This window comes from Ursus arctos, unplaced genomic scaffold (genome assembly GCF_023065955.2).
Source record: "Ursus arctos isolate Adak ecotype North America unplaced genomic scaffold, UrsArc2.0 scaffold_15, whole genome shotgun sequence".
Lineage (NCBI taxonomy): Eukaryota > Metazoa > Chordata > Mammalia > Carnivora > Ursidae > Ursus > Ursus arctos.
Window position 1 is genome coordinate 63,042,973 of NW_026622819.1, and position 21,474 is coordinate 63,064,446.

Consider the following 21,474-nt stretch of genomic DNA (forward strand, 5'->3'; position numbering starts at 1 on the left):
TGTGTGCCAGGCACTGTTCTAGGCTCTGGCAAGGTGTGATGAAAATAACACAGGAAGCCCTGCCCTCATGCTCCATGGGTCCTCAAGAGAACACGACAGAGAGGTCATCTCTTCTCTTGAAAACGATGGGCCCAAGGACCTGCTGAGAATGCCAGCAACTTCAGACATGCTGAAGGTCCTCATGCCGGGTTGTCCTGGCCCTGGTCTGGGCCTCTCCTCAGTCTCTCTAGTCCAGGCTTGAGACGGGAGGGAGAGATGACCGTTCCCCTAGGGTGGAGGGCATCGGTGGGAAGCAAGAAGCCCCAGAGAAAGATGGGGCCACTACCAGAGCCTCCAAGTTTCAAGACACAGGCAGGAGGGAGCTTTCAAGGGGCATTCACAGATGAAGGGTGCTCAGTGCCAGCCAGTCCAGGACCGTGTGCCCAGCTTCAGGCCTGGCATCTAGTCTGGCTTGTGGCTCACGGGCTATGAAACCTCGGTCAGGTCTCCTAACCTTTCGTCTCCACAGTGAGGGTAGACACCTCCCAGGGTGGCTGGGAGGATGGCATGAGATGTTGTGAGCAATGACTGGTATATTCCAGATGCGTAGCAGAGCTGCCTTCCCGCCTCTCCTCACCCCTCGTCCCTCAGACCCCCACTCTAGGATCCCTGGGACTTGTCACTGGGTCCCATCTCTGCTCCTCCCTTTCCACAGCCCCTGCCCTTCCTCCTAGTCCCCCTCCTTCCGTCCACCTTGCTCACAGCTCGGAGCTCTTTTACGATATAAATCTGAAAGGGCTGCTTCATTATTTCATGCTCTTCTGTGCCCTGACACCCCAACCCCACGCTCACAATGTAGTCCCAGCTCCTTGGCCGGGCACTTGTGGCCTCCCAGGCCCCCGGGGGCTGTGCTCCAGCCCCACCCTCTGCTGTGGCATTTGGCGGACACCTGTGGGCCGTCACTCCGGCTGTCACTGTTTTCCACCTCCCATCTCTGCAGATGCACCTTCAACTCCTCTTCTCTGACCTCCAAGCCAGTCCAGATCGGACACTCCCCACTTCCGTGGGTGCTGGGGCCCAGCACATGGGATCCCCATTGACCTTCTCCTGCTGACCATGAACTGTCTAAGTCCCCATCACAAGGATGACCAGGATGGCAAACCCTGGGAAAGCCCATCCTTTTTTTTTTTTTTTTTTTTTTAAGATTTTATTTATTTATTCGAGAGAGATAGAGACAGCCAGCAAGAGAGGGAACACAAGCAGGGGGAGTGGGAGAGGAAGAAGCAGGTTCATAGCGGAGAAGCCTGATGTGGGGCTCGATCCCATCACGCCCTGGGCCAAAGGCAGACGCTCAACCGCTGTGCCACCCAGGCACCCCTGGGAAAACCCATCTTAATCCCCACCCTGCTGTGGGCCTCACATCCCACCCTTCCTAACGCACAGGCAGAAGCACGTGCAGGACACAGCTGCGTACAGGTTTATTGTGGCTCTGGATGTGAACAGGGCTGGTGTGGCCAGCACCAGTGTGTGACAGTGGTGGAGGGAGTGGGGGGAAATGGAGGGGACAGGGCAGGGCCCAGGGAACCCCAGGCTCAGGCCGGGAGTTGGGGTTGGGGTGACCTCTGCCAGCCCTATCCAGAAACCTGGGGCAAGGACTCTGGAATGGGAGCTCCCTCTGGCTGGGCTGGACGAGGCAGCCATGGGTGGGAGGGGCTCACACGTGGGAGAAGGCGTGGCTCTTGCAGAGGGGCTTGTCCTTCTTGGAGTAGAAAGTCTTTCCTTCCAGGTTGATCTGGCATATCTGAGGGTCAAGCCACATTGGGTTGGGGGGTGGCAGGAGAGTCCCCTTCCCAACCTCTCATGAATTCCAGAGGCAGGGAGTGGGAGGGAGGCTGACAAAGAGCACAGGACGAGGGGGCAGGACCCGAGTCCACGCTGGGGGGCACTCACCGCACACACGAAGCAAGTGTCGTGCCAGCTGAAGCCCAGCGCCTCCAGGAAGCGGTCCCCTGCGTCGATCTTGAAGTCGCAGCCCCGGCATTTCGTGCCAAACATCTTCTCATAGTCTGAGGATGGAGGCAGAGAGGAAAGGGGCCCTGGGTTCTCACCTGCCCCACACCCCACCCCTTACCTGTGCCCCCCTGCCCTGGCCCCCATACCTCGCTCGCAGTAGGGTGCGCCTTCCTCCATGTAGAAGGCCCTGTTCCGAATGGGCGTCTTGCAGGCCGCGCAGGTGAAACAGTGCACGTGCCAGGTCATCTTTAGGGCGTGCATGATCTCCTAGGAGGACGCTACAGTCACCGGGCAGCTTGGCCCCTCCTCTCCAGAGCTGGGGACACAGGAAGGCTGGCCGTGGGCCCTCTTCCTTCCCATGGTAAATGTTACATCTGCACACCCCCTATTCCCGCTCTACCTCCAGCCCTGCGATCTCCCACGGATGGCCACTACGCCTTTCAGATTTGCCACGTCCAAAGCTCGGCTCCTCACCTCTGTACCCCAAACTTGCCTCTCCCACAGCTGTCCCCAGCTCAGTTGACGGCAACTCCATCCTTCGAATCTGCTCAGCTGAGATGCCCCTCTTTCTCTCACACACCACACCAAGGCGGCCAGGAACCCCTGTTGGGTCCACCTTCATGCACCCAGATCCTGACCACTTCCCACTGCCTCCCTGATGCAGGATGGGAGCCTCGGGCATCCTTGGCCCGGATGACTGCACAAAACTCACCTCTGAGCTCCTCCTTCTGCCCCTAGAGATGGATGTCAAGCTAAACGAGTCCACGTTCCCCTCTGCTTGAATCCCTGCCTATGCTCCATTTCCCTCTGGCCTCTGTACCCTCTGCTCTCCCCACGTGGCCTCTTGGCCATGGTTGATGCGCCAGGCATGCCGGTCTAGGGGCTTCACACCTGCTGTCCCCTCTGCCCAGACTGTCTACCCCAGGTGTGTCCCAAGTCTCACACCTCACTGCTTCCAGTTTCTGCTCCAATGTCCCCTTCTCCAGACGCCTGTTCTGACAACACCAGTTAATACTTCCAATCTGCTCTTCCAGTGCCACATTCCTAATACCTTTAACTCTGTTCTCATCCCTCACCAGCTTTTACTGACACAGTACCAGGTGATTTACTTACTGTGTCTATTGCTTAGCATTCCCTCTCCTCCCTTCCTCCTGCTCAAATGTAAGGCCCGGGAGGGAACGGAACATGACTGTTCTAGTAGCTCATACACTGCAGCAGTGCCCACTCCTGTGGGTGCTCGTCAACAAATGTCCTGGGGACGAGGCCGAGGCGCAGGAAGGGTCTGTGCTGTCACCGGGCCCAGGCTGTCAATCCTGGGGCCCCTGGGGCCAACCAGGGCCAGCAGCATTCAGATCTAGAGCGGGCAGAGGGCAGTGTGGGGCCTCGAGGTAGGTCAGATCTGGGGGTCCAACCAGACCCTGCTGCTTAGCTGGCTAACTTGACCAACGGCATTACCTTCTCTTGACACTTGGTTGCTTCTCTTGTGAACTGGGAACCTAATCCCACCCTTGCAGGTTTTAAGGATGGCCCCACATTTGAAGCTGGGGGTCCCAGACCCTGTGCCTGCTGGGGCCCGGCAGTATACTCCACAGGGCAAGGTGTTGTTGGGGAGTGCCTGTTTCTGCCTGTAGGGATGGCACTGAGCAGTTCATGCAGGAATGCCTAGAAGGCTCAGGTTGAAATCTAGGTGTTAAAGTGAAATCTGATTTTCAAATATTGCCCATTAATTTACAATGCACACGTAGACCAAGCAGGACACGTGGGCAGCATCTTGGGTCTCCGACGGCCTGTGGGCGCCCTCTGCACCTCTGTCACATCTCACATATGCCTCACAACCACCCTGGCCAGGAAGTGTCTGCCACCATTTGAGTGAGGCCCAGGGAAAGTGACCTGCAGCAGGTCACAGAGTCAACAGACGGCAGAAATGGGTTTCATGCCCAAGTCTAGCTAGCGCCAAAGCTGGCTCTTCCCACTGCCTGGTGCTGCCTCTTTTCAAGAAGTGGACAAAGCCTCCAGGGGAAGGAACCTGGCTGCGAGCTGGTGGGACAGGGGGCTTGGGCAAGAGCGTAGGTAGCCCAGAGCAGAGTCCAGTGTGTGTGTGAGCGGGGAGGCAGCTTTCTGCCGGTATTCAGAAGAACCTGGAAGCCAGTTATCAGTATTTAATGCCCTAGTTTCCTAAATATGTCTGCCTCTCCCCTCTCCACTGTCCTGACCCGGGCCCCAGCAGCCTGTTCCCTTCTCCAGCTGTCTCCCCTTGCCCAGAGGAAGCTTGCTGCAGCACGGCTGACCTCATCAGCCCCAGCTCCCAACTCCTAACACAGCCCCCACTCACCTCTTCCACCTCATCTTGCACCCTTCCCGGGTGTTACCTTGTGACACAAGCTATTCCTTCTGCTTGGAGTGTTCTCTCCTGATCCTTCTCCAAGCTAATTCCTATTCATTTTTAAAGTTCAGCCTAGAGGGCACTTCTATCCATTCCTTCAAACATTTACTGATCACCTCCTCTATCTGGAGCACAGTATAAAGCAGACCAGCCCTGGTCCCAGCCCATGGAGTTCACACCTGGGGAAAAGATGGGACAAGAGGACTGTGGAATAGTGAGCAAACTGTGGGGGACTTGGTCTGGTGGAAAGGGTGGGTATCAGGGAAAGTGTTCCCGAGGAAATGTTAGGAGTCCCAGATGAGAAGGGGCAAGGTAAAGAGGGTGCTAAAATAATATTCCTGGCAGAGAGGACAGACTGTGCAAGGGCCCTGTGGTAAGGGAAACAGCAACTGGCAAAATGAGATGGGCCACATGGCTGTAGCACTGGAGAGGGCCAAGTGGTGAGAGGTAACCCTTAAAAAGCACAGGGTTTCTGAGGGCTCCCAAACCTGGGCAGGTCCCCTCTAATGTGTCCCTCGCGCTGTGCAGCTTCCCTCCAACTCCACTGAAACAATCTGATTGCCCTCGGTTTCTCTCCCTATGCTGCATACTGATGTCCCAGGGCAGGCAGAGTTCTGAGCTCTGGGCACAGACGGAAACTGAACCTGTGACAGGTTGGCGAGGTAAGCTTCCCCCCACTTTCTCCCAGGGTGAGGTGGGGGCTTCCCAGAGTTTGTCAGGCCCTGTCCCTGCAAGAGGGGAAGCTAAGGGTCCCTGGGCCTCTGTGGAACATTAGCCTGGGCTGGGGCAGGAGAGGGTTTGCCACCCAAGGCTTACTCCAGGACCTGGGAGCCAGCCAGGCCCTATTAAGCTTGGCTCCTCATCTGTGGCCTGGGTGATAACCCTGTCCACTCAGGACAGGGGTGCAGCAGGACAAGACTGCAGTGTAACGCAGACAGAGCAGTCATCGATCAGTAGGGCCTTAATTTGTAGACGCCCAGCTCAAGAAAGGTCCTGGGATCTAGCCCATTCTCTTAGAACAGCCCAATGGGGTGTGGCCCAAGCAGGCAGGGAAACGACTGTGATCTGGGGCAAAATTCCCTCATCTAGAAGATGGGAATCCCACACTGACTTCCTATAAGACTGTGAGGCTGGACACCCCACACACTGTACGTACCCCACAACACAGACTGTCAACACAAGGACAAAGACTCTGATAATATCCATTCTCCCTTCCTATCTACTGATATAATCTCCCTTTCTGGCTGGGTACATGGCTGCCCCAAATAGACTGTCTTTCCCAGCCTCTCTTGCAGCTCAGTATGGTCATGGGACTATGGTCATGTGACTGAGATCCAGCCAATGGGACGGAAGCATCAGGGTTGGGTGGCAGCATGTTCTCAAGATGGCTGCCATGGGCCTTCCATCCCTTCTTCCCCTTCCTCCTTCCCGTTTCATGTCTGAAACACGGCAGTTTTGGCCAAGGCTCATGAGGCATCTTGGACTAAGAGTGTTAAGCCTGTGCTGACAATGGCCAAGAAACAAGATACAGAAACCTAGATCTGCCCATTAGTCCCAGACTGCCCACCCCTGGACTTTCTTAGGTGGGCAATAAGCTGCCGCTACTTTGAATTTTCTACCGCTCATGGTCAAGGTAATCCTTACTAAAATGAACATCACCACAGAACTATCTGGCCACATCTGGCAGCTCTGCCTCTGTATCCAGAAATAAGGAGAAGCAGGAAATGTCAGGAAGAGCCCAAGCTGGGAGTCAACGGTGCCCGGGGCTGCTCCAGCCCAGCCCTCATGCTCTGCAGCCTTGGGCAGTTTCTGCCTCTCTCTGGGCTTCAGTTTCCACATATGTGTGACACGAAGCCCGTTAGCTTTCCACCTTGCCAGTTCTGCCCCCTTTTCCTCTAGCTGCATCCTTGACCACCTGATACCCTCTGAGTCCTCCCCACTTAGTATGAGCTCCTGGGGGCAGGGCCCAAACCTGTTCCCTCATGAGGCATCTTGGGCATGGGGCACACTATCCGGCACACTGTCCACAAATAAACAGAACGAACAGGCGAAGGTAGATGGCCCGTCACTCTGTGCTCCTGACACACCGAGCCAAGTCCCAAGCCTGGCTCCCGTTGGCAGCTGGGCTGCCCTGCAGAAAACACGGCCAGGGTCTGCCACGTCTTTAGCCTCAGTGGGAAGAACAGGATTTTGAATCACAAACTTCTGTCTGGATTTCTGGCTCTGGCATTCCATAGTCCTATGCCCTCCAGGCGTGGTGAATTATCCTTCAAAGTTTCTGTCGTCTCGTGCACTGGAGGTGGCAGACACTGTGGGTCAGCCTCCTCAAAGCCTGTCATGACCCCCTTCCTTTCTGCCTTCTTCTCATGGAACATGAAGGCTACGATACTGGGTTTGCCAACTTCCCCTACAGCCCAGGTGCTCAGAGGATAACAAGTCCAAACACTGAGGGAAAGATGCAAGTTCCTGGTTTTTCTTCCGGAGTCAAAAGCAAAACCTTGTTAAAGTAACGCCATTTGGCCTTTCCGTCTCCTTCCCTCCGGCAACAAGAATGTAAAGCATGGGGCTTAAGTAGTCCTCGGGTAACCATGGTATGAGAGGGTTGGGGACAAGGGTCTACATGCTAAGGATTTCGGAACCAAAGGCAGGAAAAGCCTAAAGGCACCCTTGAGCTGCTGTTTCAGCCCTGGAATTCTTGTGACTGGAGTAAATAACCCCTTCTGCTGAAATCTCTGTAGTGAGGTTTTATTACTGCCGCTGACTGCAACCCCACTGACACAGCCACGAGGATCCACGTGGACCTCCCCTCTTCGGGTAAGGTCATCTTGTTTTATTTTGGGGAACCAATCCTCCCTCACTCTGTCTGTGGTGCAGGTGGGCCCGCCTGACCCCTGCTCCGGTGGGTGTCACCCAGGCCCGGCTAATCTGAGTCCTGCGGCTGGAGGCCAGAGATGGGCACGTGACACAAGCTATTCCAATGAGCATCAGCACTGGGACCCGTGATGCGTCAGCTGGCACGGGGTGCTCCTATTCTCTTTGTAGCGCTAAGCTGGGGAGAGGTAATGCTGGAGCCACTGCGGTGTCATCTCTGCCGCCTTCTAAGGGAAAAGTATGCAGGGAACGAAGCCAACACAGACGGAAACAGCGGCAAGTGGTGGACAAAGTCCTCATGATCTCAGGACCCGCCTTGAACTGGGCCTGAAGCTAGTGCTGCTCGGGCTTTCTGAGTGTTTGAGCCGATACACATATCTCCTGCTTTCCAAAAGTTAACGATATACCGCTCACTTTTATGACAGACCCGCTAACTGAAAGAAATCTGAAAAGGAATTTTGCTTTTACAAAAAAAAGATGTGAAAGTGAAAAAGAGCGTTCAGTATTTGTTTTGCAGTGAGCCCTTATAGAGGCGGCACACACCCCTTACTGAGCAGGGGCCGCGCCCGGCTCCTTCCTGGGGAGCCACGCTCCGCGCCCGGCACCAGGTGCGCCCCGGCACCAGGCCGCCACAGCTCTGAGCCCTGTCGGTGGGCGTCGGCGCTTTATGTCAATTTACTTGGTGCCTCTGTTAGCAAGATGCGTCCTAAGGTACCAGAAAAGCCTACATGAGGTTACTGTTTGGGTCTGGGAACACTCAAATTTTCTTCCATATAAATTAACAGTTCTTGCTTCTTCACTACGCCATTTCGGCTTGTGAAGGTTTTCACAGGAACGCTCCACTTCCAGAGAGCCAGGGAAACCTGCAACACTCCTGCTCGCTTGGGCCCCTCTGAGCAGGACTTTGGTCATTGGTGAAGAGGATCTTGGCTAAGGCAAAATGAGGCTAATATGGCATCCTGTCTATTAAGATGCTAGGGATCCAGGACTCCTGAGGAGAGAGCCCCCAGGCCTAAGAGTTCCTCCACAGTACTCTCCCATGCTGACAGGTCCGATTCGCCCTCCCCCCCTTGCCCTGCCCACCCACCAGCCCCACTCACGCCTGTGATCTTCTTCTTGCACTTGGCACAGCTGGGTGCATAGCGCACATCATAGCAGGGTGGGCAGAAGATGGCACCCTTCTCCTCAAAGAAACCGCCCTCTTCCAGGACCTTCCCACACTGGCTGCACACAAATTCCTCGGGGTGGTATGCATGGCCCAGCGCAACCAGGTAGCGGCCCCTGAGGGGGAGGCGAGGGCAGTGAGAGGGAGTGTCCGCCAATTCTGTGTAACCTTACTGAACGCTTGTCCTGAAGCCTTGAAGGGAAATTCATTCTCCCCATTTTCCAAATAAAGGAGAAACAGGCTTGGGTTGGGAGGTGACCCAAGTGATGACACAGGGATGAAGCTGCACTGCTCTGATGACAAGAAACGGTGACAGGCAGTGTTGGGATGAGGGGGAGGGTTTCACTAGGTGGGGGCCGCTGACCCGGGCCTAATGAGACAAGCCAGAGGAATTGCTGCCCTGGGGGCAGGAGGCCCAGAGTGCCCATCGGCTCTGAAGACCAGTGGGTACTTGAGCCGACCTTGGTGCCCACTCTGTCCCACTAGCCTAGTCCATCTGGCCTGGGGAGGGGGTCCCACATGAATGTCTAAAGAAGAGCCTAAGAGCTGACGGGAGTCAAGAGCAGTGCGGGACCAGCGCTCAGAACTAGGTTCTCACGCTGACTCCGGGGGTGCTGTGTGACCCTGCTGGGCCCTAGGGAACAGTGGAGAGAGGGAGGAGCCTCAGGCCTGTCTGTTCTGAGAGCAGAGGTTTGGCAGAGACCAAGTGAACAGGAGGGAGAGCAGAGGGGCTGGGAGGGGCAGGCCTTTCCTGACCCAGAGAGTGGCCATCCTAGGGGTGCGGCTTGAGTGTGCTGCTGACACTTCCTCCAGGTCAGCAGGACAAACACTGATAGAGGCTGACCTGTGGTGGGGTGGGGGGAGGGGTGCAGGATGCAGAATCTGAGGACCTAGGCCAGGTCCCTGCCCCCGCCGCAACTGGGAACTGAATCCTTATCCTCCCACAGTGACAGGCGAGGTGAGTGGGGAGACAGTTGGGGGCGCAGAGGTTGGAAAGATGCCAGGGCCAGGCTTTAGGATGGGAAAGGCCAGAGTAGGAAAAGGGACAGGGCCACCCACCGGATGACCTTGTGGCAATGGTGGCACACAGGAGTCTTGCCATTGTTGCCACCACCTGCTCCTGTGCCCCCTCCGGCGGCTGCCTGCACGATGGAGGTGCGGTTCTGCAGAGGCGTGGGCGTGGCTGGCTGGCTGTGCCGGGTCAGCACTGTGCTGGTCTTGTCCGGGGCGTAGCGCTCAGCAAATGCGGGGTCCACAGCCCAGGGTGGGCGGCTAGTGGGGCTGGGGGTGGTAGGGCCTGCCGGGGCTAAGGAAAGTGGCTCCAGGGAGGTGTCCAGGGACCCCAAAGGTCAGGGGGTTGAGCCCAGGGCAGCTTGGAGGCCCTCCCCACCACCCACATGCCCCTGTAAGCTACCCACCCTTTCCCAGGCTCAAGCCCACTCTCTCTCACCAGGCCAGGGTTCCTGGGGTGTAGCTGAGGCTGGGGCTGGGACTTCTGTCCTGGGCACCTGGCTGCAAGATCTGCCATTCAAGGCCCTGTATGGTTGAGGTGCCTGGTGTGGCCCCACCCCCAACCTTGGTCCTGCTGGCCCCATGGGAGATGCCTGGGTGTGTGAGAGCTGCTGGGCTGGACTCCAGGCCCCACGGGGTAGGTGTGAGTAGGGCAGCTTCTAGCCAGGTTCCAGCTGGCAGGTCTGTCATACAGGGCTGGGGGGTGGAGCAGGGCACTCTCCCTTCTGAGGCAGTTCTCGGGGCTTCCTCATCCCAGAGGTCTCGCTCTGACGGCAGGGCCCCCTTTGCCAGGTACCACCCCTCATTGAGACCCAGACTGGCATGGCCCACACTGGGTCTGAACCATCTAACACCCCCACACCCAAAACACAAACCAAGCCCACAAAGATAGAAGGCAGAGGCAGAGGAAGCAGGGCTGAGAATGTTTATTTCCATGCTTCAGCCAGCACAGACCTGGCAGAGAGTAATACCATAGGGCAAAGAGGGAAGGCAGTGTCAGACAGAGCCAGGCCCTCTGCCAGGCCAGCAGGAGGCTCGGTCCAGGGGCAGAAAAGGAGGGGGTGAGGTAGGCGGAAGCTGCAGCGACCAAAGGGGGTGCCCTGGGTGGGAGGAACAGAAAGAGAGAGGCAGAGAGGGCAGCCGGCCGCTGAGGGCCGAGCTACGACTGCACGTTGAGCACGTGGGCAGAGCGCTGGTGGTGCCAGTCCCGGAGGCGGGTGTAGCGTGGGCTCTGCAACTCCAGGACATACTTTTCCCTGGGGGGCAGAGAGAGAAGGAGGGGGAAGTAGAAGGAAGGAGAGATGGAAGGGAGGGAAGATGGAAGGAAAACAGAGAGCCCTGGCTGGGGACCCTCAGGAGCAGACACAGGGCGGTGGCTGGAATAGGAGAGGCAGGAGGTGAGAAAGAGGGGCTACTGCCCGTCCTTTTACCTTGATTTCTTCAGGTGCTCCTCATCCGGGTCTTGCACTGAGAGGGCAGAGGCAGGCATTGACCAAGAGAAGACAGAGGGCCACCCCAGCCCTGGGCCCCGGCAGAAGGTCACAGGGCACCAGAGCAGGCTCCAGCTGAGCCCAGGCCCAGGCTGGGGGCCAGCAGGAGAGTCCGCCCTGCCCTGGGCTGGCACTTACTGAACTCGGTGCCCGTGAGGTGGGCAAGGATGCGGAAGGAACGGGACTGGCCTGTCCCGGGCCGAGGCCGCCAGTCCTCCGTGTCCTCCATCAGCCGCTGCTTGCTGGCGTCTGGGACCAGCGGCCGGAGCGGCTGTCTGTGGGGAGGGCGTGGCTCAGAACCTCATGCAGGGGATGGGCAGTGGGGGCAGCCCCTCCCAGGATTGGTGCATGTGGGTTATGGTGCTGGGAGAGTGGGGAAGGCAAGGCCCGGACCCTGAAGGGTGAGGGGGGGAGGGTAGCTAAGTGAGAGGAAAGGAGGGCAGCTAGGGTGGGGAGGGGCCACCGCCCAGAATGCCAAAAAGAAGGAAGAAAGGGACAGGCAGAGGGGGCTCACTGACTTGTCAGGGGTCTGCACCTGTGAAGGAAATAGACAGATGGACAAATAAAGGGACAAAGGGACAGACACAAGGAAGAAGAAAAATGGCAAGGGGTCAGAGTAGCCAGGGGCAAGGCTGCACTGAGTGTCTGGGGCTCAGTCGCCCGACACCACACCCCAACCCCGGGCCACCAGTTGGGGGGCGTCGCCTGGCTCAGAGTGCCCAGGTGGGCAATACCTGGGCAAGAGCCACACCCTCAGAGAGGCCCAGTGCCTACAGCCCTGCCCCGGCCGCCAGGGGTCGCTGCCGCACGGTTCCAGCCAGGCTGGGCGCAATGCAGACTGAGCAGCAGCGGGCAGCGGGGGCGTGGGGCCTCTGACAGATGGTGTGGGCGTGGGCGGTGGGTGGGCAGGACCGACGTACCCATTCTGCTGCAGGGCGCTGTCAGCGGGCAGGGGCGCCCCGAAGGGCCGGGCCGTCTTGTTGAGGGAGGCGCTGGGTGCAAAGGTGTACCGCGGGGGGTCCGCGGCAGGGGCCAGGGCCTGGGCAGAGACAGAGCCGGGCAGGGCAGGCAGGGGCAGGGACGCTGGGCCAGAGGGGGATGCCCCCTTGGCGTGGAGAGGACAGGGGTGCTCCAGCCCCACACCCACACATCTGACCGGAGGCATGGGGGCGGGGCCGGTGGGGGTCGAACTCAGGTTTCAAGGGGCCCCTGTGGGAGGGATGATCTCAGCCTGCGCGGGCCAAAGGGCAGACGCACGCGACTTGTAGCACAGGCCAGCGGAAGGCAGCGGACAGACAGGCAGACATGCGTGGTGCCCAGACCGTGCGGCAGCTCCCAGCCCGACTCCCAGTTTCCCAGACTCTCCCAGCTCTGGCCCCCACCCTCTACTTCCCGCCAGGGATAGGGGTATCAAGGCTCCTTGCTTCGGGGGAGGGCTAGTCAGCTCAACAGTCCAATCCAACCCCTCCCACCGCCCAGATGTCCTGCTCAGATGTCCTAGGCCTACCTTCTGTGGTTTGCTCTGAGCCAGCTGGGCCCTGGAGGGGAAGGGGAAGGGGTAACAGCAGGCCAAGCCTGAGGGCGCCCCCACCCACCAGGCAGGCCAGGGCCCTTGTACCTGCTGAGACCCAGGCTGAGGCGTTCCCCGCAGGCACGAATCTTGTTCTGGGCTTCAATGTGTGTGAGGCCCCCTGCATTCTCCCCATCGATGCTCAGCACCCAGTCACCCACAGCCACGCCTGCCTGTGCAGCTTTGCCTCCAGGAGTGAGCTGTGGAGAGATGCAAGGTCACGGGGGCGCAAGCCTCTGCAGCCCAAACTGAGGCCAACATTAGTCAACCCTGTTTAAGCTGCCCCACTTCTAGAACGCAGAGGCTTCTTCATTCCACGTATTTCGGGGCAGCTGCGGAACAGTAAAACAATCTGGGAGGGTGGGGTTCACCTGAACTTCACAAACACCCCAATCGCCCTATTTATTTAGTTGTTTGTTCACCTCCATGACCCTCCTCCCCACCGTGCAGAACTGCTGTGATGTCACCAAACAGCCACCTTCAGGTTAAGCCCCAAGCTTCTCAGCTCCAACCACAGCCTTTGAGCCCCCTGCTGGCCTCCTGCCCAGGCTGTCTCACCCACCTGCTGGCTTGTGCATATGGCCACTTCCTCCAGGACACTGCTAGGTGCTCTCACTGCCCTCTTACACTCCCAGCACCCTGTCCTGCGGCCATCTGCAGGGATCTGCCAGGACCCTCTGAGAGCCAGGGATAGGACCCCCATCATCTCCAGGTACCCCATGAAGTGACTGAAGGGGCCCAAGGTGTCAGCTGGGGCTGTAAATGAGTGTCACCCCGAAGCCTTCAACTGCCACATCACCCTCTTCCCCAGTCCTTTGGGCTCTGCCTTGGGAATCTCTGGTTCCTGTGGCAAAGGAGGGGTAATAGTGGGCTGGCAGTAATGGTCACCACAGCATGAACTGAGACTGTCATGAAGAAACCAGGACTTGGCCTTGAGGTTAGGAGGGGCTATCAGCTCTTTGAAAGCCCCTGTGGGGTATTTCCCAGAGCCCTGATAGAGGTAACCCTGACAAACCCCACTGGGCGCTCCCAGCCCTCTAGTCCCTCAGAAAGGGGTGGTGCAGCTGTTCGTGGGTCTAAGCCCACAGAGCTGCCTGCACATCTGGCAAGGGGTGCGGCACTAAGTACACTTCTGTGGGGAATGCCGGAAGGCCAATTCACACTTCACAGGTTGGGGGTACGACTGCAAGGCTCCTCAGGAGGGCTGATGCACAGACTGAGTTGAGGCAGGGAGAAGGGAGGTAGGAGGTTCTAGAGAGATATGCAGAAGGCAGAGAGACCAGATGCAGCACTGGGGCAAGAAGGGAGAGCTGGCTCTATTTCATGCTTGGGAGGTTAGAAGGGCAAGACAGCTGGGTGCCTCCTTCATCTGCTAAATGGTAAGATGAGCACCTGACATTTATGGAGAACCTAGTACTGTCACGTGCTAATACTGAATCTTCCAACAACCCGTAGAGTGAAGTCTGAGATTACATGCATTTTACACACGGGGGGAAAAAAAGAGAGTTTATGTAACTTGCCTCAAGCTGCTCAGGTAGCAAGAGGCAAGGCCAGGTCTGCCACTGACCCCAAGGCTTCACTACACTAGGCTACCTCTGCTGAGTGCTGGGACCCAACTCAGAGGTCAGCCTACCTACAACTCCCTAAACCCCTGGCTGGGTCTGGGGCCTAGATCTCCTCTCTTGATTTCAGTTTAATCCAACGACCCCCTATAACGAGCATAGAGAAGGGACACCCTTGAAAGGAAGTGACTTACTCAAGGTCATGGTGAGTCAGTAGAAGGGAAACCTGGTCCAGCCACTCCCTACCCACACAAGCTGGCTCCTGGGAGGTGTGGGCTAAGCCTGAGGTAGAGGTCTTGGGGGTAGGCAGGAGCAGCTGGCTCCCAGTGAGGGGTGGGGATTTAGGGACTACTTCCTTTCCTGAGTGAGGAGGACAGGAAGCACCAGAGGGATAGAGTAGTCCAAGAGGTGGAGAGGGAAGCAGGAGAAAACCCTGGGTGTGGGGTGGGGGGCTGGAAAGAGAAGCAAGGAGGCCTGAGGAGTCAAGGAGGGGGAAGCCAGAGAGCTGGACACTGCAATAGGGTGGGGGTGAGTCAGCCTGAGGGCTCTAATGAGCAGCCCAACCCCCAAGTCTCAGACATTACCTCATCTCCCAGGCCTGGGCCCATAGCCAGCCTAGCCCCTCCCTCCTCCCTGGGGTCAGGGGAGAGGGAGGGGCTGGCCCAGCTCAGAAAAGACCACCCCACCCGCCCACCCACCAGGGCCTAGATCCAACTCCAGTGCTGGACTCAGCCTATGGCCTCACCCACAGCTGGGGCTACTAAGCTCAGACCTAGAGTGCCCCCAACAGGCCACATCTTAAAGTCCATCCCTCAGGCTATTATGTTGCCCATCCTCATCAATGAAGAACTGAGTCTCAGAGCCCAGCCAAGGCCTACCGCTCCCCAGCCACACTGGCTAGCACTTTCCCAGAGAGGGGGCTATAGAATACGTTTCCAGGGCTACCAAGGCTTGACAATTGTGGAGGGGCGGGTTTGTGTAGTAGGGGAACCTAAGCTACCCAGATGGCAGGACAGTTTCCAGGGGAACCCCATGGAAAGGTCCCTGGAAAGAACAGTGTCCACCCACCTGCCCCGGCCACCAAGCCCAACTCCCGTAGACAGACTTGGCCTTGGGGCCCCTCTCAGGCTGGGCAGTGCCTGGACAACCTTCTGGCCCCCTCCAGGCTGTGCTTGCCTTGGGCTTCCTGCCAACAGCTGCCTGCCCAGTGGGCGCCTGGGTGGGCCTCTCTGGAGATGCGGATGTGGGGGCAGGAAGTCCCCGCCCCCTCCTGACCCCCAGGCCACAGACACCAGTCCGAGGGCTGGCCTCATTCTCTCTGGGCACCCTCTTTGTGTCCTACAACTGACCCGACAGTTGGAGCCATGTCCTCGTGGTCACCAGCTGAGAGGCCCACCAGTGGCACTTAGGGGTTCAGACCTCAGCTTTTTTCAGCTCTGTGGACTCTAGTCACCAGCTGGCCATCCCAGCATGGGGTTGCATTCTTGGGCTTATAAGGCAATCCCCCTGCCACAGGGAGGAGCCAGCCCCCAGCTCCGCCCCTACCAGGGCAGGCCCTCAGGAGCTGAAGTTAGAACCCCAGAGCCCCATCCCACTCCCCCGCTTTGGATCAGAGGCCACTGCATCCTGAATAGAACCAATGGGTGAAGATGGAGAAATCTCTCAAAGGCTGGAAAGTGCCCCCTCTCCCCACCAAACTGCAGACCATCCCAGTGCCTGAATTCAAATCCCTGCTTTGCCAAGGAATCACTGTAAAGGCCCCTCTACCTCTCTGAGCTCTGAGTTCCCTTATCTGGAAAAACAGGATGACAACTGCTAGTCCCTGGGTGGCAATGAGGCTGAAGTGAGATCCTGCAGTCAGTGCCCCGACTAGGGCCTCGCTCCAAGCATTGCTCCTTCAAGCAGCTTAGATACTTCCCGGAGACCTCAGGCTCCCTTCCCGCAGAATGGGCATCCCCCTCGGGCCTCAAAGGTGGCCCCAGGAGCTTTGTGGAATGGCATCAAGTACAGGGCAGTGCTGGGGAACCGTAGCTGCTCCTCTCCCAGTACCCACCTAGTTGGGAGTCTTTGTGGGGCGTGTTCACCACATCTCTGGACCTGGCTACCTCCAGCTCAGACTCCTCCCATCACCCACCAGAGGCCTGAGCACCCAAAGACTACTGGGGGAGCCCCTCCCCCAACGTTGGCTCACCCTGGAGATGGAGAGGGGCACATTGAAGTCCTTGCCTCCCTGCAGCCGAAAGCCCCAAGGTGCCGGCCCCTCCAGCACCACCTTGAAGGACTCCATGGTGCCTGCTCTTGGGAGGAAAAAAAAGGTGAGTGGACAGCATGGTGGGTGTGCAGGCAGGCCCAGCTCTGGACACTAGCCTTGGACTGGTGCCAGGCAGACACGAGCAGCCGCTGAACTCGGCCAGGGCACTGGGAGGCGGGCACCTTGTCAGGTGTGGCTGGGTTTCTGGCTGGCAGACCTCACTCTGGAAAGGCAGAGGTAACACCCCCCACCCCCGGGGACTGGGATGATGAAGAGTTCCCCTCATTCAGTGTTGAGGTTCTTTTCATTCAGAAATGGGCCGCAGGGCTAATTTGACACGGCCTCCCCCCAAGCCAGCCTTAAGCCTCGGACAGACGGCGGGTGAGTCAGGGGCCGGCGCTCCTCTCCCCCGCCCCCAGGTCCCGACAGGCAGGCAGCGCTGAAGCCTGCTCGGACTATATAAGGCGTGTAAGCTGACACTGCGGAGCCAGCGGAGCACACGGGGGCTCGGGACGCGAGGGGGAGGGGTGGAAAGGGAGGCGGCTGGAGCGGGTCCTAGCCATTCCCGGACGGGTCGGGGCTGATGAGGACTCCCGGACGCTGGGGGCGACCGGGCGGGGCCATAGCCCCTATGGAAATCGGTGAGGACTAGGACCCCAAAGCGTGGCCAGGTAGGGGATTCATTCTGGAGCCCAGCTGGGGTGGTGCCTCCCATACAGGCCTAGTAACATCCCGACGTGACTCAGTTTCTCCCGTCCTCCGCCCGGGCCCCATGCATTGGCCGAGTCCCGGGCGCAGGAAGCAGCGCAGGCGCCAATCGGCCCTGCCGCAGCCGGCTTCGCCGCAGGAAGGCGGGGGCGGGGGCGGGGGCGGAGGCAGGGGCCCAGGATCGCAAGAGGAAGCGCAGCGCTGGCCCCGACCCCAGTACCCTCCGTGGTCCCCAGAAGGCTCTTGCCCTCAGCCTGGCCCAGCCCGAGATGCCCCGCGCGGTCGCCAGTACCTGCTCGGCCCCGCCGAGGCGCTGCTCGGTGGCTGGCCCCAAGGAGCCGCGCTGGGATCGGCCACCCGTGTTCTGACCCCGCCCCCGCGGCCGCCGTCCGCTTTGAGCCCGCGGAAGGGGGCGGAGCCAGAGGCCACGCCCTGTCAAAGTCACGCCCGCGAGCGGCCTCTCTACGACTGGGAAGCCCCACCCAATCCTTCCGCCCGCCCCGCCCAATCACGAAATCCCGTTTTGCTTTGAGCTGGAAGGCCGGGCCTGCCCGGGACCACTCGATGGGGCGGAGCCTGGGCGGGGTCTGGGCGGGGTCTGGGCTGCAGGTCGCCTCGTCTAGGAGCCCGCTAGCAGCTCGCCCAGCCCCTTGCGCCATCCTCTGGCGGAGCCGAAAGAAAGCGGCCTTCGAAACCAAACAGACCTGGATATCCCGAATCTTAGTGTCCTCCTCGGAAAAATGGGACAATAATACTCGCTTTGCAGGTCCATCGTGAGGATAGGCATTGTTTGGCATAAGGTGCAAGCCATCGGCGTCTCCCGAATTTCTAAATCGGAGGGACTTGCGGGTGTGGAGCACCTCGAGGTGGAGTCAGTTGAGGTGGGGACAGAGGATCTTGCAGCTAGGTCTGTAGAACCCTCTACAGAAGGCAGAAAATAATGGCAGGAGCGGACAGAGTTGGAGGGGTCCTGGCTTGGCTCTGAGCCTGACCCCAGGCAGCCAACAGCCCTCTGTCCTGTAATGACTCCACACTGTTGAAATGGTGTGTTGCCTGGTACCCCACTCCAGAGAAGGCAGCGCCTGCAGTGGGGATGTAACAGGGTGACTCTAGCAAGGGTGTCAGAGTCCCCACTTTGTCCCTAGTGGTCATCCTGGGCAGCTAGCACAGCGGGCAGGGGAAACAGCAGAAATGGCAGTGTGTGGCTGAGTGAAGAGGCGTGTACCCCTCAGCTCCTCCTAGGGCATGGCTGCTGCTGTGCCCCCCTCTGCCATCATCACATCGCTCTCTTCTTGTACATCATTTCCTCACTACACAGACCACTGCAAGAGTCATCTTTAAAGAAATCCTCTCTTGACCCCACCTCCCCTCCAACTATTGTTCTTCTACTCCTTTTTTTAAAAATAGATTTTATTTATTTATTTGAGAGAGAGGGCGTGTGAGAGAGCCAGCCCGAGCAGCGGGGAGGGTCAGGGGGAGAGGCAGAAGCAGACTCCCCGCTGAGCAGGGAGCCCAACGCAGGATTCAATTCCAGGATCCTGGGATCATGACCCGAGCTGAAGGCAGATGCTCAACAGACTGAGTCACCCAGGCGCCCCCTATTCTATTCTTTTTGAGAGTAAAATTTCTCACAGGAGTTGTCTATAGCCCTGTCTGCACTTGCTTTCCTCCTGCTCTTTCTTGAACTCACTCCAGTCAGGCCGTTGTTTCCAGCAGTCCTCTAAACTAATTCCCTCTTCTCAGGGTCTCCAGTGACCTCCAAGTTATCAAGTCAGTGGTGATTTGTTTGCTTTCCTTTTATCCTGCTGGGAGTAGCACTGGTCCAGGTGGCCTCCCCTCGCGCTTGGCTTCATGCCTCCTCCTGCCACTGGCTAGTCTTCTCCACCTCCTTTGGCAGCTCTGCCTCTGCCGCCCACCTTGGCCATGAAATGTTCCCTGACTACATTAATTCGCTGGGACCCCATCTTGTCCTGTGACTACCAATAACACCTACATGCCAAGGACTCCCAGGTTATCTGTCCAGTCCTGACCTCCCCACCCCCAAACCCCAGGCTCTACTACAACATCCCATCCAACCTCTGTTTGGAGGTCTACTAGACATCTCACCTCATCATATCCCAATTTAAACTTGTGATTTCCCACCTCCCTAACTTCGTCCTCACCTTAGGAAATGGCATCACCATTCATCCACCTGACCCAGTAAAAACTATGACATTACCCTTCCTTTCTCTGTTATACCCTAAATTCTGCAAATTTCACCTTCAGAATATGTCCCACATCTAGTCACTGCTGCCACTGTTGTCCCAGCCAGTTGTCTTGTGCCCGGACACCTTAACAGGCTCCTGACAGATCTTCCTGCTTCCAACCTTACCTACTCCAGAGTCTCCACGCAGCAGCTGTGATATTTTTTAAGCGGAAGTCACACCACTTCACCCTCAGCTTTTAGCATTCCAGTGGGCTCATGGTGCACTTGAAATAAAACAAAGGTCCTCACGATGTACATGACATTAATGAGCTGATTCTACCTCCCACCGCTCCCATCCTTGCTCGCTCTACCCCAGCCACTCCAGCCTCCTCACTGTTCCTGCAACACATCAAGCACATTGCTGCCTCAGAGATGTTGCACTTGAAGCTCCTTCTGCTCCGAAGAGTTCCCCTGATACGTAAACAATAGGCTCTCTCACTTTGTTCAGATCTTTGCTCAGCTGTTGCCTCCTCCAACGGGCCTTCCCTGATCACCCTATCTAAAACAGTAGCCCCTTGACATGTCACTCGCATTGGGCACTTAGTCCCTTACCCTGTTCTATTTTTCCCCAAAGAACTTACTGTCATCTGACTGTGTCCACCATAGCACAACCGCACCATCTGACATTATATTAGGTGCTTGTTTCTTCATTGCCCTTTGTCCTCATTCGAATGTCAGTCCCATTAGAGCAGGGATTTGCCTGTCTCGTCCACCATTTCCCCAGTGTTTGTACACAGTGGATGTGAATGAATAGATGAAGGAAGGATCGAGAAAGTGAAACAGCAAATGAGTAAAGGAACAAGTGGCAGCCTGGGGGTCCTGGCAATCCTCCAGCACAGGACTCCAGGGCCCCATTCCTTGGCTTGTGCAAGGCTTAGGCCTGGATGAAGCCACCAATGTTTCCTCGCAAAGGCAGCCCAAGGGGAGGAACAGGCCCCAGGCTAGGACACAGAGCCCCCTAGTGTCTAGGACAAGTGCAGCTCCAAGGCGGGGCCCTAGAATCCTGGAGATTTGCAAAGACTTTCTCTTTTATAGACTGGTTGGAATCTCACAAAAATTGCTGTAAAGCAAAGAGGCTTAGATTTGTAATAAAAAAGCATGCCAGAACAGAGACCCAGAGTCCTAGGTTCCAGTTCTGGCCATGACCCTAATTCTTTGGGTAACCTTCAGTGTGTCCTGGGATTTGCTGAACTGTCAAGGGCTGGCTTGCCACTGTGGGGTGACGGGGTCCTTGCTGCAGCCAGCCGGACTGGGGAGCATCCTGGCCTTAGCTTGCTTTATGCAGGCAGCCTGACTGATCATGGGAAGACTTTCCCTGTCACAGGGAAGACATCCCCCCTCCCCGACCCATCAGCGGGGCTGACATCTACCTCCCCCTAAATCTAACATCCTTCCAGGCTTTTCCTTCTGCAGCCAGCACTAGGCAGCACCCGCTGCCCACAGCCTCCTTTCATACATTGCATTTGGAGATGTCTTTCAGACATTCAGAATCTAGTGTGCGGTTGGATTCTTAAATCTGGACTTCAGGGGGACAGGTCTGTGCTGAGATGTACCTGTGGGGGCCGTGAGCATTTAGGTGGTCTGTGAATCTGGAGACAGAATCGGCTCACTTCCGGCAATGGTTCTGCACCTTGGACTCACACTGAAATCACCTGGGAAATTGAAAAACTGGGCACTGGTGCCCAGTCCCCACCTAGACTGATGAAACCTCAGCCCCAGGTGTGGACATTTTAAAAAAGGCTCCAGGTGATTCTGTGTGCAGCCAGGGTTGAGCTACACTGTGTCTGAGGCCAAAGCCCCAGGCAGAACTCTGGCAGACGAGGTGCTGGCAGAGGCTGGGGAGAAGAGATCTGTGAGAGGGAGAACCCAGTGAAGACGGTGTTTTAGGGAGGGATGTCAAATGCTGCTGAGAAGTTGGGGAGACCACGTTGCTTTTGTTTTGGGGAACAAGGAGGTTGGTGACCCTAATAAGAGCGATGTAATGGATCAGTGGGGCCCACGGGGAGACTTGGGTTGGCTAAAGGGAGAATAGGAGAAAGTGGAAATGAAAGTAATCAACAACTCTTTTGAGGAGTTTCACTGTGAAGGGGAAAAGGGAACGGGGAGGTGGCTGAAGCAGAATGTGAGATCAAAGGTTTCCCTTAAAGATGTGAAATTCTGGAGCATGTTTGCACGTGGGTGGAAAGGATGATGGTGATGGTGGAATTCATGGGCTGAGGAGAGGGG

General features: G+C 57.5%; 1 protein-coding gene and 1 long non-coding RNA gene across 22 annotated transcripts in view; one reads left to right on the forward strand and one right to left on the reverse strand.

The window, feature by feature from the left end:
• Window positions 1-1,433: 1,433 nt before the first annotated feature.
• On the reverse strand, window positions 1,434-17,396 carry PDLIM7 (PDZ and LIM domain 7). 19 transcript variants are annotated; one of them, XM_057312376.1, is made up of 14 exons: window positions 17,296-17,396; window positions 16,236-16,336; window positions 12,531-12,682; window positions 12,420-12,450; window positions 11,833-11,951; window positions 11,427-11,447; window positions 11,051-11,187; window positions 10,853-10,889; window positions 9,862-9,932; window positions 9,471-9,717; window positions 8,347-8,527; window positions 2,139-2,259; window positions 1,930-2,045; window positions 1,434-1,780 (listed from the first exon to the last, which is right to left on the reverse strand). In XM_057312376.1, exons 2-14 carry the CDS (start codon window positions 16,329-16,331, stop codon window positions 1,694-1,696), a joined length of 1,416 nt encoding a protein of 471 aa, XP_057168359.1. In that variant the 5' UTR covers window positions 16,332-16,336; window positions 17,296-17,396; the 3' UTR covers window positions 1,434-1,693. The 19 variants fall into 19 exon arrangements, with proteins under 19 accessions (XP_057168359.1, XP_057168358.1, XP_044244547.1 ...); XM_057312375.1 differs by having other exon boundaries at window positions 9,862-9,947; XM_044388612.3 differs by having other exon boundaries at window positions 9,862-9,923; window positions 16,236-16,341; window positions 17,296-17,395.
• Window positions 16,836-21,474, forward strand: part of LOC123001704 (uncharacterized) — a 31,610-nt gene continuing 26,971 nt past the window's right edge. For 2 of the 3 annotated variants that reach the window (XR_008959284.1, XR_006410894.3), the window contains exon 1: window positions 16,836-16,966. This is a non-coding gene — a long non-coding RNA (uncharacterized LOC123001704). The remainder of the gene's footprint in view (window positions 16,967-21,474) is intronic. The other variant, XR_008959283.1, reaches the window with a different exon arrangement.